The sequence below is a fragment of the Antedon bifida genome, chromosome 9 (assembly GCF_963402885.1).
Source record: "Antedon bifida chromosome 9, ecAntBifi1.1, whole genome shotgun sequence".
In the NCBI taxonomy this organism is placed as follows: domain Eukaryota; kingdom Metazoa; phylum Echinodermata; class Crinoidea; order Comatulida; family Antedonidae; genus Antedon; species Antedon bifida.
In genome coordinates this window covers 21720146-21734089 of record NC_136234.1, presented here as the reverse complement: position 1 = coordinate 21734089, position 13944 = coordinate 21720146, and the positions used below count along the sequence as shown (strand labels likewise).

At 31.7% G+C, this 13944-nt stretch overlaps 2 protein-coding genes across 2 annotated transcripts in view; both read right to left on the bottom strand.

Annotated features, from left to right (window-relative positions):
- Positions 1-1605: 1605 nt before the first annotated feature.
- LOC144851747 (potassium channel, subfamily K, member 16-like) lies at positions 1606-6586 on the bottom strand. Its single transcript, XM_078709343.1, has 2 exons — positions 6109-6586; positions 1606-2635 (listed from the first exon to the last, which is right to left on the bottom strand). The coding sequence occupies exons 1-2, from the start codon at positions 6422-6424 to the stop codon at positions 1800-1802; spliced, it is 1152 nt and encodes a 383-aa protein (XP_078565469.1). The 5' UTR covers positions 6425-6586; the 3' UTR covers positions 1606-1799.
- A 194-nt stretch (positions 6587-6780) lies between these two features.
- Positions 6781-13944, bottom strand: part of LOC144853013 (Fanconi anemia group M protein-like) — a 30381-nt gene continuing 23217 nt past the window's right edge. The window contains exons 21-24 of the mRNA XM_078711069.1: positions 12622-12719; positions 8696-8790; positions 8521-8605; positions 6781-8446 (exon numbers count right to left, since the gene is read on the bottom strand). Coding sequence (XP_078567195.1) covers positions 8420-8446; positions 8521-8605; positions 8696-8790; positions 12622-12719 — 305 coding nt within the window. The 3' untranslated portion in view covers positions 6781-8419. The remainder of the gene's footprint in view (positions 8447-8520; positions 8606-8695; positions 8791-12621; positions 12720-13944) is intronic.

The following is a 13944-nucleotide window of genomic DNA, read 5'->3' as shown; positions in this document are numbered from 1 at the left end:
TAAACAATATGCTGGATTTACAAAGGCATTTAAGCCTTAAGTATAATATTTCTGAACGAAACATAATTTTTTTAAACCTACCTTTTATCTGTGACAATTTTCAATAAATTGTTCAAATCAAGTATTAAAACTGGTATGGAGAAGATCTATCTAACTATCTAGAACTGAAAATCTGAAGGAACAAAACTTGTGTCTGAGGTAGTAAATTTGGAAAGCACAGAATGGTATCATTGGCTATTGAGTATCACCAAGCATCTCCAGGTATCATTGGCTATTGAGTATCACCAAGCATCTCCAGGTATCATTGGCTATTGAGTATCACCAAGCATCTCCAGGTTGAATTTTTTTCATCTCATAAATTATCTGTACCATCAAACTCATAAATATTCATTATTTTTATAATATTGCATAAGCATTAAATTCAAATACAAACCACCCATTGTTTAGACCATCAATTATAAAGTCCATTATCAATACCCACTAGGTCTATCTACTACTATGTTCGATCGATTATCCAAAAAGTATGTTTATCTGAATCTGTGTATTAAGAATATTATGAATCATAGATAATACAAGTAGGTTAAAAATAATCCCTTTCGTATAGTTTAGTATAATTATCTTGTTATATACATTATAAATAAATTGTAACAGGCGTATTGCCTAACTTATTTTGGTTGCACAGCCGTTTGAACTTAATAAAATAAGGAGGAACTCAGCAATATTGAAATGCTTTTTTGAAATGACAGCCTTATAAGCTTCCCCGTGAAGTTTTCTGAAATATATGTGTGTACCATTTATTGTAGCTCCAGCCAAAACAAAGACCATCAACGTGACCTCTTAAACCATCTTAGAAATTCGATTGACACTATTCGTTCAAGGAAAAATGTCGAGGTTTCAAAATGATTTAATCACTGTACCCTCAAACCATTAAAACAACCCGATCGATTTCATAAAATAAATACAATTTAGACCCTTTTAAAAAAAAATCCTACTTACTTAAAGAATTGACAAGGAGACGAGTTGCAAGTAGATATTATAACATACCTGAGTAGATTATTGTCACTTGATTGGAGGAGGAGTGTGCTTGTCACGTACTTTTTAATAATACTCCACAAGGCCTATATCAAGCATTCGTACTAAGTGCAAATGATTGCGAGGAGCATGACTTTATACCCTCAGACCCAAACAAATTGCCACTTTAATAGTTCAGGGAACATTTAACCAAAACACTAATAAGGAGTTTTCACGGCCAAAAAAAACAAAAACATTTTAGTATTTGATTTTACATTGTTTAGGCCCTATTTCAAAATCTGGATCCGGGATTTTGGTTAGTAACATTTCACAGCAATTTGGCTTTACTGTGCACGGGCATTAACTATGGAAATGTGGCGATACTATGGGGGGAAAATGGGTGTGGGTTATGTATCAGTTAGTGTACTTTACAAAACATGCATTTACACAGTATAAGTTACTGTCTTTATAAATATGAAGAAGAAACTGCTGAATGTGGAGTATCGGCAATGAAAACTATTATGCATTTGGCAAAGAAAGTATCACAATTATTATGCATCTATATTTTAAAAAAATCCACTGTAAATGAATATAATGATTTTGGTCTTTTTATTGATGGAAAATTCCTTTAAAGGAGTTTAAATCAACCATTTGGCACATTCAAATGTCCGTCCCTTTAATAGGTGTCCCTTTAATGGTGATTTTTGTTAAATAAAAATGGTAGTGATAGGTTATGCAATGGAATGTGCACAAGTTTTTGGATGTCTGATTGCAATAACGTCATTAATTCATCGACTTGCACGGTTTATCATATCATAGAACTCCTTCCTGTGATTGTCGTCAGTTCTTGCTAATTGTTGCAGTATCGTTTTTAATAGATCCTCTAATTCTGTATCTAAAATACTTTCAAATCCCGACCCAGTAGTATTAAAAGATGTTTCTTCATTTTCGGATATTGTGTAAAGATCAGGAATTGCTAAAATTGTACCCCTACGACTTGCTAAATCGGCCGGAATGGAGAAGCTACTATTGCCACTACATGATGCTATAGAAGCTCTTCTCAACTCCATCAAGACTAAAACTCGTTTTACAGCTCCCCAAAGTCGCGAACGTACACTCTTTGATAATTTGTTCCTCTGATAACGCCTGGTTGTCGCTTTAAAAATTGCAGCTAAGACACCTAATCCAAGAAGAAGATACAAAATAATTACAATTGCATAGAAGGTGTGCTCTGCTGTTTTCGAACTAGATCCCTCACTTCTGGAACCCTCAGCAATTTCAAGATCACCAAAGCCGATTGTACTTAACGTAATAAACGAAAAGTATATTGCTTGAATAAAACTCCAATCGTCTTCAAGTAAATAAATGAGTAAAGAAGGCAGAATCAAGATAACACTCGATACGAGAGCACATGTAATAAATATTATCAAATTATTACGTAATCGAGGAGCGCTTATAAAACGTATCAAACAAGAATTCAGCCTTAAGACAAAATCTTTGACTTTTCCCTCGAACAAGTCTCCGATAACGGATAGTAGCCATCCTGTCAAAGGGATACCAAAAAAGGCGTATGCCACACATATCACCTGGCCTTCGTTGGTTTTTGGAGTTATATACCCATAACCTGCAAGATAAAAACAAAATCAGACAGTGGTGTGTTTGTTAGGACATTTTAAGTGTGAATTTCTTGATTAAAATATAGCAACAAAAATGTCACATTAGCCGTTTACATAAAGTTCATTCTCAACGTCACGTGAACGTATCATACAGTTGATATATTTTTAAAATCAATGTAAAATATAAATTACAATATATACGGTTTGCAATGTGTTGATGTTTCATTGCAGAAAATATAATTATTATAACCTTAAATGAAGTGGCGATTAAATGTAATAACATGCATGACATTATAAACTAATTACGTGGCCTAATATGTAATGCCTTTCTACACTAAAAACTGGAAGAACTGTAATACAAAAATCGTGTTGGAACGCGGTACTAAAAGGAATTAGGCAATGTGATAATCTGGGAAAGAGGTTTGAGGCTATATTCTGAAAGATTAAAAAACAGTTTGTTGGTTAAGTAAGCTGATGATAAAAAGTGTTGTGTTGTAGAAATATGATAATCACTATAATCTTTAACACTCTAAGACCATATTTCTACAACACACACTCATCATCAACTTACTTCTAACCAGCAATTTGTTTAAAACATAGACGGCTTAACCGGGAAAATGACCCGTCAAGAAAAGTGTGCAGGCAGATAAAAGTCTAGGTATACATTTTGTGTATTGTTAAATAACCATTGCTATTTTATTAGATTTATGGTAATTCAAAGAAAGATTGTTGGGGACTCCATGACCATATGTTGCTTCAATTATACGATACGATCCCTAAATGTAATCTAAATGTCACGGGGGTGGGAGTCTGTGGAATATGAAGAGAGGTAACTTAATTCTGCAATTCAACAGAACTGAACAACGTAGCGGAATAGATACAGTAGTATCAATAACATTGATTAAAATAAACACTCACCACTTCAATAACATTTAGTTAGATTCTAACATTAGCATTAGGGCCTATTTGTGTTTGCACATTTTCTCATAGCAAATACATTGGTTGTGTTATACAGGCTTTAATAACCAACACATTAAGTTCTATAGACCTACAGTACTACTAATGATAATCAGCTAGCTAGGTCGTAACTCTCGACTTAGTAGGACGCGTCATATTTCATAATTAAAACGTTACAGTTTATAAATTAATTACCATACTAATAATCATAAACGGGACTGGAACACACTTTCACCATATACAGCACATACTTCAGCAGTCATTTAGGGTGAACCGCCATTTGCTGATGCTGCTTCTTTTGTAAACGAAAACTAACAATTGCCTTGGGCAAACCATCTTCCAAAATTGGCCTATTTTAAATGTCAATAGAATCATGAACCTACTAATATATTGTTATAGCATAGTTTTCTTCAAATTTAACATAAATCATGATACTATCACTTCAGGAAAGAGTGAACATTTCATACTTCTCTGGTACAATTTTATCTAAATCTAAAGACACAATAAAAGACTATAATATTTACGTATTATTTCTCTTTCCAGTGACTTCTAAGTCTACGTTCGTTATGATAATGTGGTTAACAGTTGGCAAAGCAAGTAATCTTAAACTCAGCAGTTGTGTTTCTAACCACAAAGTGGAGAGTCGACAAAATACGTAGAGGCCTACTTGTAAATTGCGCTTGACCATTTTCAAAAACACAATTATTTTAATGATCTGAACGTTTTATATTCGGCTGGAATAACGTATGTTGGGGATTAGGGTGACGGTGGACAAAAGAAAACGCATCCTGAAGTAATAATCAAAATGATTGCAATTTTCATAGTAGAATGGCGTTTATTTGATGATCATTATATTCACTATACAAATTGTGTGACAAACGTTAGTATGTTAATGCATTGCATTTCAACGGCATCGGGGATCCATAAAATTAAAAGTAGACTATAGATAGTATAAAATTAATTGATTTCCTTTAAATACATCGTGTAAGTAACACGGTTACATATAGAGTAGGCATATATTTTCAATGAATTCTTTGAAATACCTCACGTTAGTAAATGGCTGTCAGTACTTTGACTAATTGCTACGTGACTCTAAATCATAAAGCAAATTAGATGTTCAAATAAATATCAACACACACACAAGGTAATGAACGAGCGATGAAATGAAACGACACAGACGATGATAATAATGTAATGAGTAAGGAAGAAGAATTGATAGAAGTGATAATGATGATGATGAAGATGGTGAAGACGATGATAATAATGTAATGAGTAAGGAAGAAGAATTGATAGAAGTGATAATGATGATGATGAAGATGGTGAAGACGATGATAGTAATGTAATGAGTAAGGAAGAAGAATTGATAGAAGTGATAATGATGATGAAGATGGTGAAGACGATGATAGTAATGTAATGAGTAAAGAGGAAGAATTGATAGAAGTGATAATGATGATGAAGATGGTGAAGACGATGATAGTAATGTAATGAGTAAGGAAGAAGAATTGATAGAAGTGATAATGATGATGATAAAGATGGTGAAGACGATGATAGTAATGTAATGAGTAAAGAGGAAGTATTGATAGAAGTGATAATGATGATGAAGATGGTGAAGACGATGATAGTAATGTAATGAGTAAAGAGGAAGAGTTGATAGAAGTGATAATGATGATGATGAAGATGGTGAAGACGATGATAGTAATGTAATGAGTAAAGAGGAAGAATTGATAGAAGTGATAATGATGATGAAGATGGTGAAGACGATGATAGTAATGTAATGAGTACGGAAGAAGAATTGATAGAAGTGATAATGATGATGATGAAGATGGTGAAGACGATGATAGTAATGTAATGAGTAAGGAAGAAGAATTGATAGAAGTGATAATGATGATGAAGATGGTGATAAAGATGATGACGGTGATCATGATATATGATGACGGTGATCATGATATATGATCATTACTATAGAGATGATAATGACACTGATCATGAAGATCGTTATGATCCTTGGAGATGACGACGGTGATAACGATGGTGATGAAGACGACGACGGTGATCAAGATCACTATTATGCAGATGACATTGATCACGAAGGCTTGATCTTTGAGGATGAAATTAATTGATAGAGAATAGGATGATAACGGTGAAAAAATGATGTTGGTTACGGCACATGAATACTATGTCCTTGATGATGTAATAATGATAACAATTAAAAATCAATATTATCGTGTCAATATTAGAAGCGTATTTGGACAGCTTGTTAGCTGAAATTTTATCTTTCAAATTAAATAATAAAGTAAAGTGGTGTATTATTTATATTTTCAATAGTCATAAAGATTTTCCATTATAGGCATAATTAGGTAGGAGTAACTCGTTGCCAATTAAAATTACGTTGTTGAAATAACATTAGTAGATATTGATAAAACGAATAATGTATTTTCGTAGGCCTACTGTACTGATTTAGTTGTTTTAGTTGTTAGGCATAAGAAATAAAATTAGAAAATGATAATTATGACAATTTGCTTACCGATGGTAGTTATAGTTGTGGCACTGAAGTAAAGAGATCTTGGTAGTCTCCAGCGTGAACCATTAACAAACAAGTCATTCGACACAAATATAGCGCCATTGTTTTCAGCTTCTATCAACTTCTGGATAAATGCATGAAGTTGTTCACGTTCAACACAAGTATTATTTTCAAGAAAATAATCCAATTCATCAAAGAACAACCGGCGTGTTTTCTTCTCGTGTTCACTCTCACAGAAGCTAAACGTGAGTCCACCGACAAATAAATATGCATAAAATGAGATGAGAAGCACGATGAGTCGCCGTGCTGCCTGTTTCATATCTTCCAACAAAGTGTATTTAAATGGTAGCCGTATGAATCATTTTAGCGCGCTCACTCCCCAGTCAGTTGATTCGATAATAACCGACTTTGTCGTTTGGAAATGCTCGTTAACCAATAACATTACTTGCCGCATAAATCGTACACGACGAGTAACAATTATATGGAGAGAAAAGTCACTGATGATAATGTTCATGCTGGGTTTTGTTTTATATAGTATACCCGGAAGCGTGCAATCACCATTTGAATTAAACAAATTTAAAAGGCGTATCTTTTTTCTTTCCTTTATAATTATATTTATTCTTCATAATTTCAACATATATTATTATATTATGATGAAATAAACATACATACATTTCCATATCATGCTAAAAGTGGGTCGGAGGTGACGTGATGCGTGCAAGACGCAGGTTCTTGCGTGACATGCACCAAACGATGACCAACCGAGAAAGAATGTAAGCGTAGACATTAAAAGCAAGCACCAACAGAATCGTCTTCACACTTATTAACGAAATGGTCACGTTTACAAATAATTTAGTTCGTAAGTTAGTATATTTTAATAAGTGCATTTTATGCAGCAATATGTCAGAGTATGCCACCATATCATAAAAAAATACATTGAATTGTTCCATTCGTTGTATTATATGACAATGGATTTTTAATATCTTACCAATCAAATTCAAAATCTATATGGTTTCCGAAAACACCGAAACTGCGCTGTAGTCCGTTCACATTTAACGCGAAATGTATGAAACGCGTTTCAATACTGGTAGTTTCACTCAAAGCCATATAAAAAGTATTTATAAGAATAATTTTTACTATATAAAAACAAGTAATCTACAATTTGTTATCGCATCATTTCATTGACACTTCATAAACTTATTTAAGTTAAATTGGACGAAGCATTCAAGGTAGCCGAGTTGAGAAAATGATTTGGGGTTGAATGAATCTTGGAATCGATTTGAACCTGCCACGTACGTCCACAGAGGCTCAAACATTAATTAATCCATATTGATTTCAGAAACATTATATGCGTTAACATTACAAGCACGCTTGGTTAGTTTCCACCAATCGATTCCTTGGCTTGCTATTCACTATAAAATGTTACTCACGAATATCAATGGTGTTACATAGGCATAGGATTTTGTGTAATCTTCCATCCAAATCAAAACGGAGGTATTTGGACCGATTATGTTGCGATTCTAGGTTTATTCTTGTTTCATATATAATGGCTATTCACTCGCAAAAGACTGAAAGGAATTTTTAGTCGATGGTTTTCCGAAATAAAGAGAAAAATAAATCATAAAAGCAACAAAATTAGCATGTAAAAATGCATGTTATATTAGAAATATTGAAGAGGATGACATTTCAATTACACTTTACAATTACTTATTTAATTTAAAAAAGAAGTTAGAAAGTGTTGTTTATATCATGATAAATAGACTTCCGAATCAATCAGACAATCGAACGTCAATACTTTCTCAATTTACTTCATTTCATTTTACTAACTACTGTATTTCATGTGTTATTTATAAACAATTTGAATTCTTTATGATTGTTTACATTTATATTTTACCTTTCAAATTGACAGGCATGATTAAAGCTCTGTCTACACTATCAAACTAGTTTGACAAAAAAAAAAGTGTGACGTGCCCAAATATGGTGGTGATATGACATCATCATGTCCATATACATTTTTTGTTTGATAGTGTGGACAGCAGCATACTTCTGTTCTTTATCCAGCTTTACTTATGTTTCTTTTTAAACAATATGCTGGATTTACAAAGGCATTTAAGCCTTAAGTATAATATTTCTGAACGAAACATAATTTTTTTAAACCTACCTTTTATCTGTGACAATTTTCAATAAATTGTTCAAATCAAGTATTAAAACTGGTATGGAGAAGATCTATCTAACTATCTAGAACTGAAAATCTGAAGGAACAAAACTTGTGTCTGAGGTAGTAAATTTGGAAAGCACAGAATGGTATCATTGGCTATTGAGTATCACCAAGCATCTCCAGGTATCATTGGCTATTGAGTATCACCAAGCATCTCCAGGTATCATTGGCTATTGAGTATCACCAAGCATCTCCAGGTTGAATTTGTGTTTGAAAAACTGATGCAACTCCTTAGCTCTACTTTGCGAAATGTTGGCCTTCTTTTCAAGCTTATCTGGTGTACTGTTCATAATGAAAAAAAAAAATAATTTCTCTAATTGAATGAACTATTGATTTGGAATAAATAAGAAAATTTGATAAATACAATCTTACCAAGAAATTAATTCGCTGAATGTGGAACAATTCTTTGAAAGACACATGGCACCGGCAAAATTCAAAAAAGGTATAGAAAGACAAAGCTTGAATATCTATAGAAAAACAAAGAAGATTCAGTTTACATAGTAATTATGATGATGATGACAATAATTAATTAATAATACTATAATTTTGTTGATGGTTTAAGGGAAAATGAATATTGAATGAGTGTAACCTGCCAAAACCAGACAAATGTATGATTTTAATGCAATTCAACAAACATTTATTTCATCAAATGCCATACAAATAATACAGAGCATAAAATGAGGACCAACCTAGAAGTAAACTGGTCTCAGTTGGCCCTTTAACATGGTTACACAAATAAAAAGAACAAGTGAGAATAATGAAGCATCAGTAATTATATATAATAAAAATGAAATGTTTAATATTTAAGTAAAAGATATTTCTTTAATTCTTTTCTAAATTGAATAAAATGTTTGATTTAGTTAGAAGCAGCAAGACGAATTGTGGTAGTTTTTGCAATATCTTCAGAAAATGATAGATTATAGCCAAGATTTGATAAACATACTATGTAAAATATCATATCTCAATGTACGAAATCCACACAAAGGATCATTATTTTAGTTACAGTTGTGACACTCAATACTTGAGTAAATATGAAATTGAATATTTTAATTACGGATGTATGGTTTACATTACATTGTTGCTGGCAGTAAGAGCAGTAATGTCAAGCTACATCATCAAGTGTTGACAATAATAGCTTTTACTGTACTTAATACTTTGATTATAGACACATTGTTGACATTATCCTAAGTACTGCTAGTGTTCTAAGCACACAACATGGAACTACATAAACTGAAGTCCCATTATTAGGAACGGTTTATTCTCAGTTTGTACAAAGGTTTATTGAAGGAAAAAGAAACATATTCTTATGTAATTTTTACAGTTTTGGTAATAATTTGTTAATAAGCTTTGGTTGTGAGCCGACAATAAACATTAATGTATATCATACTATCAATTTTTATGCATAATATAATTTAATTAATTGAAAAGTTATCAAATCGCACTATTAGGTCATTTGCCTGGCTTCAACTGTATCAAACCAGATTCAAACTTTTCCCTTTTCGTTTAAATGATCCACACAAGCAAGATGCAACATGTAAATTGATACGCCTTCATTTGATCTCTTGTGTGCGTGCGTACAATTGAGGGACTAGTGCAGTTCCTCCGTACTACGCCGAGAGTGTTAAGGAGTCACTATCCAATTGGGTTTGAACATGAAAGCCTCAGTGGTCTAATGGTTAGAAAATCTGCATATTCAAGCAAAAGACTTTTTCTCATTCTCACAGATTTCATCATCTTTATCATTTCAAAATATATATATTTATTAAATATATATATTTGAAATGTTAATATGCAATATTGAAAAAGAAAAATAATTAGCAAATAATTTTAATTGAAATTCAGTTGAGAACAAGAAGAATAAGTTCAAGATTCCAGGTTATGATACTCTAGTCACCTTACACAATCAGAAAAATTTTCCTGAATATAATATCATGATACTTCCAGAGGGATTATTTTACCAAATTATGCCAAAAGACTATTAGCTGTACACTAATGACACACATTACTTTTCAATCAAAGTATTTAGAAGATAATATCTTTTACAAACTGCAGATATCAATAAGTCGTTACATTAAGTAAAATAAATCGAGCAAAGAATTTAGATGATTACAGTAACTTGTATTAGGTATCCACATTCTAGGTTATTTGAAATTATCCAATTGTTAATTAGAAAAATAAAACAGAATCTTATCTCTCCCCTTGTTGATTTATCACCTGTGGGAGACCAGTACATTTTTCTTGTAGGAATATAAAATATAAACTTTACCAATAATAAAGTTCATAACTAGAAAGTCAATTTTGATGCAATATAATTAATGTTTATCAGATGAAACAATAACAAGCTGTCATATTACTTTGAATGAAGAGGAAGCATATGATTCATATTATATTCAATATTCAGATATAAATACTCTGCAACAGAAAGAAATAATTATGCTAAAAATTGTACTTTTGAATATAATTAAAAACAGTTTAACGATTTTAATAGTTGCCCATAATGAACAATCTTATTGTTAAAACACTGGTATTTACTGTACTAGTGGTAAATCTATTATCAATTGGTTTTATTGCACATTAAGTAAATAAAATATACATGACAACACAATGAATCAAGTCTCCAAGGGTCCTGGGTTCAAGTCCCGTCACATGTCAGGATTTTTTTAAGGACAAAATTACAACTCCACTCCCAAAGACTTGTAATAAGACTTTGTTGATGTAGAGCATCTTGTGTATATGTTTGTCTTGTGAACCTCTGAGGGTCCCTAATGATCAGCAATTGCTGGATGGATCACCCTCATTAAATATGGTAAAAAAAAAAAATCATTTCAAATATTCATTTATCACCGGCAACAGAAAAATTTATTAAAGAAGATGAGGTGAGAATGATCAGATAAACCTACAACACAAATCAAGATATATAGTTTACAAAAATGATGTATTGTCTCCCAAAAACATGAAAAATGAAGATAATAATATCATATTAAAATCAGATTTTAATAAGCCATATTGCAGTTAACCACATTAAATGAAAAAAAAAAAGTTAAATTCAACGAAAACCATTTTTTAAGGTAAACATTTTTTTTTTTTCCAATTTTTTATCCAACTATGTGAAAATGACATTAAAATGGCATATTCACTTCAGCAAAAACAATTAAACAAATTATTTTCTCAGAGGGACAATTATATAATTAGTATTAATTACTTTACGATTTACCAGAGCAGACAAATGAATGTCAGTCTATATTATATCAAGAAATTCTTGTAGAATCTTTATGAAATTCAATCCACACTTAATTTAATGTTTTCAACAAATGTATATTAACTAGCAGGTAACCGTTCAATGGACGGGCACCATCTTATAATGATTGTAAGGTTCGGGAATCAAAAAGATAGTACAGTAATATAGTACAATGCAGTATAGACACAAATCTATAAATGGATGTGCAGAATCTTATTGAATTCAATCCACACTTATTTAAATGTTTTCAACAAATGTATAGTACATAAATATTCCAGACTACAATTCTATTGCAGAAAAGAAAATGGAAAGGCACATTGAAAGTACATCTGGCTGGTTTATACACTTTGCATATTAACATTCTCATTTGTCAAACTGTTTTCTGTAACAAATAAATAATCTTGCATGTTTATTGCTTCATTTATGTGCAATCTAAGGAAACGATCTAATTAAACGTCTCATCAGACATGCAAAATAAAAAGTGCAGCTACTCGCTATTCTAGTGGAAGGAATATATTGTTTAGTTGTTTAAATTTTAGTTGTCTAAATAACGACTTAACAGAAAGGAGACGTGTAAATTTGATCTCTTATGTTTGACCTTTACCAGGTTTTATGACTTAAGTTAAGCACTGAAGTAAGTACAGTAGTAGGTTTAATGAATGACTTAAGCACTGTAGTAGTAGGTTTCATTGAATGCTGCTTTTCATGGAAATTTTAAATAATAAGGTATTCAACAGTCTAATCACGTATTCATTTATTGATAAATTATCATGTCAAAAAATGTCAATAATGTGGGTCACCTAATTTCTACTGTACTGTATACTATATGAAACAAAATAGACAGAATTCAGCACTAACAACATATTATTTTCTTGCGTTATCTTTTTCTGTGTACATTTAATGTACGTGCATGTGGCGTTTGTCGTGCTGATAACTAACTCGTCAAAGTGGCGAGTTCAAATCTAGTTGTATTTGATTTCACTACAATATCCCTATTGTAAAATACGTTTGTTCATTGACTTTAAGCTTTAGAATTAATGATTAAGAGAGTTTGACATACCTGCTCTTGTTTTTCTGTCAACTTTTCCAGTAATTGGATTGAGAAGCCTTTCCTTGATTCCATGTAAGTCAAATCTGCTAACACAGAAGCTGTTTCATCTGGAATGAAAAAAAATTGGCATTATAAACTACTTGACACTAAAGCGTGATTCTCACTAGCGACACAATGCAATGACGTATCGATGCAAAGCGCTGAATTGCGTAAACAGTGGGAACGCAATCGTGCTGCAAACATCTCAGGTTTGATTTCACGCAGGAGGGGGAAAACACAATTATTAGAAGGGCATTGTCTTACGTTGCATAGGTTGAGCTACGTTGCGTCGCTAGTGGGAACCAAGCTTAAATAACTAATGCATGTTATGCTTTTCGGTACAGGGGATCCTGATGGTTTTGATTTTAATTTATTGTGAAATCCAATCATTCAATCTATCCTTGTTTAAAACTACTTATTTAAAGCAACCATTTAACCTAGTATTGTTAAGAAAATTGAGATATCAAAATGCTAAATTCTTTTTCAACATTTGAGCTATCTGCTTAAGATAAGTTTTATAAATGAGCATCATTTCATGCAGGTTGTTATGATTAATTTTGGACAGTGAATGAGGTTGCTGAGCATCACAAGCATTCACATAAATAAGGATTGTGATTTAGTTGAATGCAATATATGTATGAATAGTTTTGTATATAATTTAATAAGATATAAAGCCTTTAAATTACAGCTCTTTTTATCATATCCCCAAGAGCATGCTATCCATCAATTGTTGGATTAGTCTCACAGAATATCACACAATTTTTTAAATATTCAGAATAAAATATTTCTCTATAGAATTTTCCTGGGCAACAACTGGCTTTTTATTTTATTGTGTCCCCGACTTTTGCTGTTATTCTTGCCTTTTTAAATTTTGTATTTGTTTGTGTTTTCACTGATTGTGTGTGTCCATTTTATTATGATAGCTTTTATATTTTTATATCGTATATTGATTAAACTTCAATTTGTTAAACCAAGTTGTAATAAAGAATATGATTATTATAATTATTCAATTAATTAATCATTTGTTATAGTCTCTGTTAATTTAAATATTTTTATGATTTAAAAGTTAAAATCAGAAATAATTGTTAATTGTTGAGTATCAGACTAGTAAACTGAATCAATGCTATTTTCAAACCATGGTTGACAGAATTTTACTACATGTATTAAAAGCTTCATTTCACGATTCTGATGCAACTAGATTTCATTAATATTGTTTTATTATTTATAAAATGTCATAATTTGTGAGTGGATGGAAAGGGTGTTATGACCAGTTTGTTGGTACAAAAACGCTCG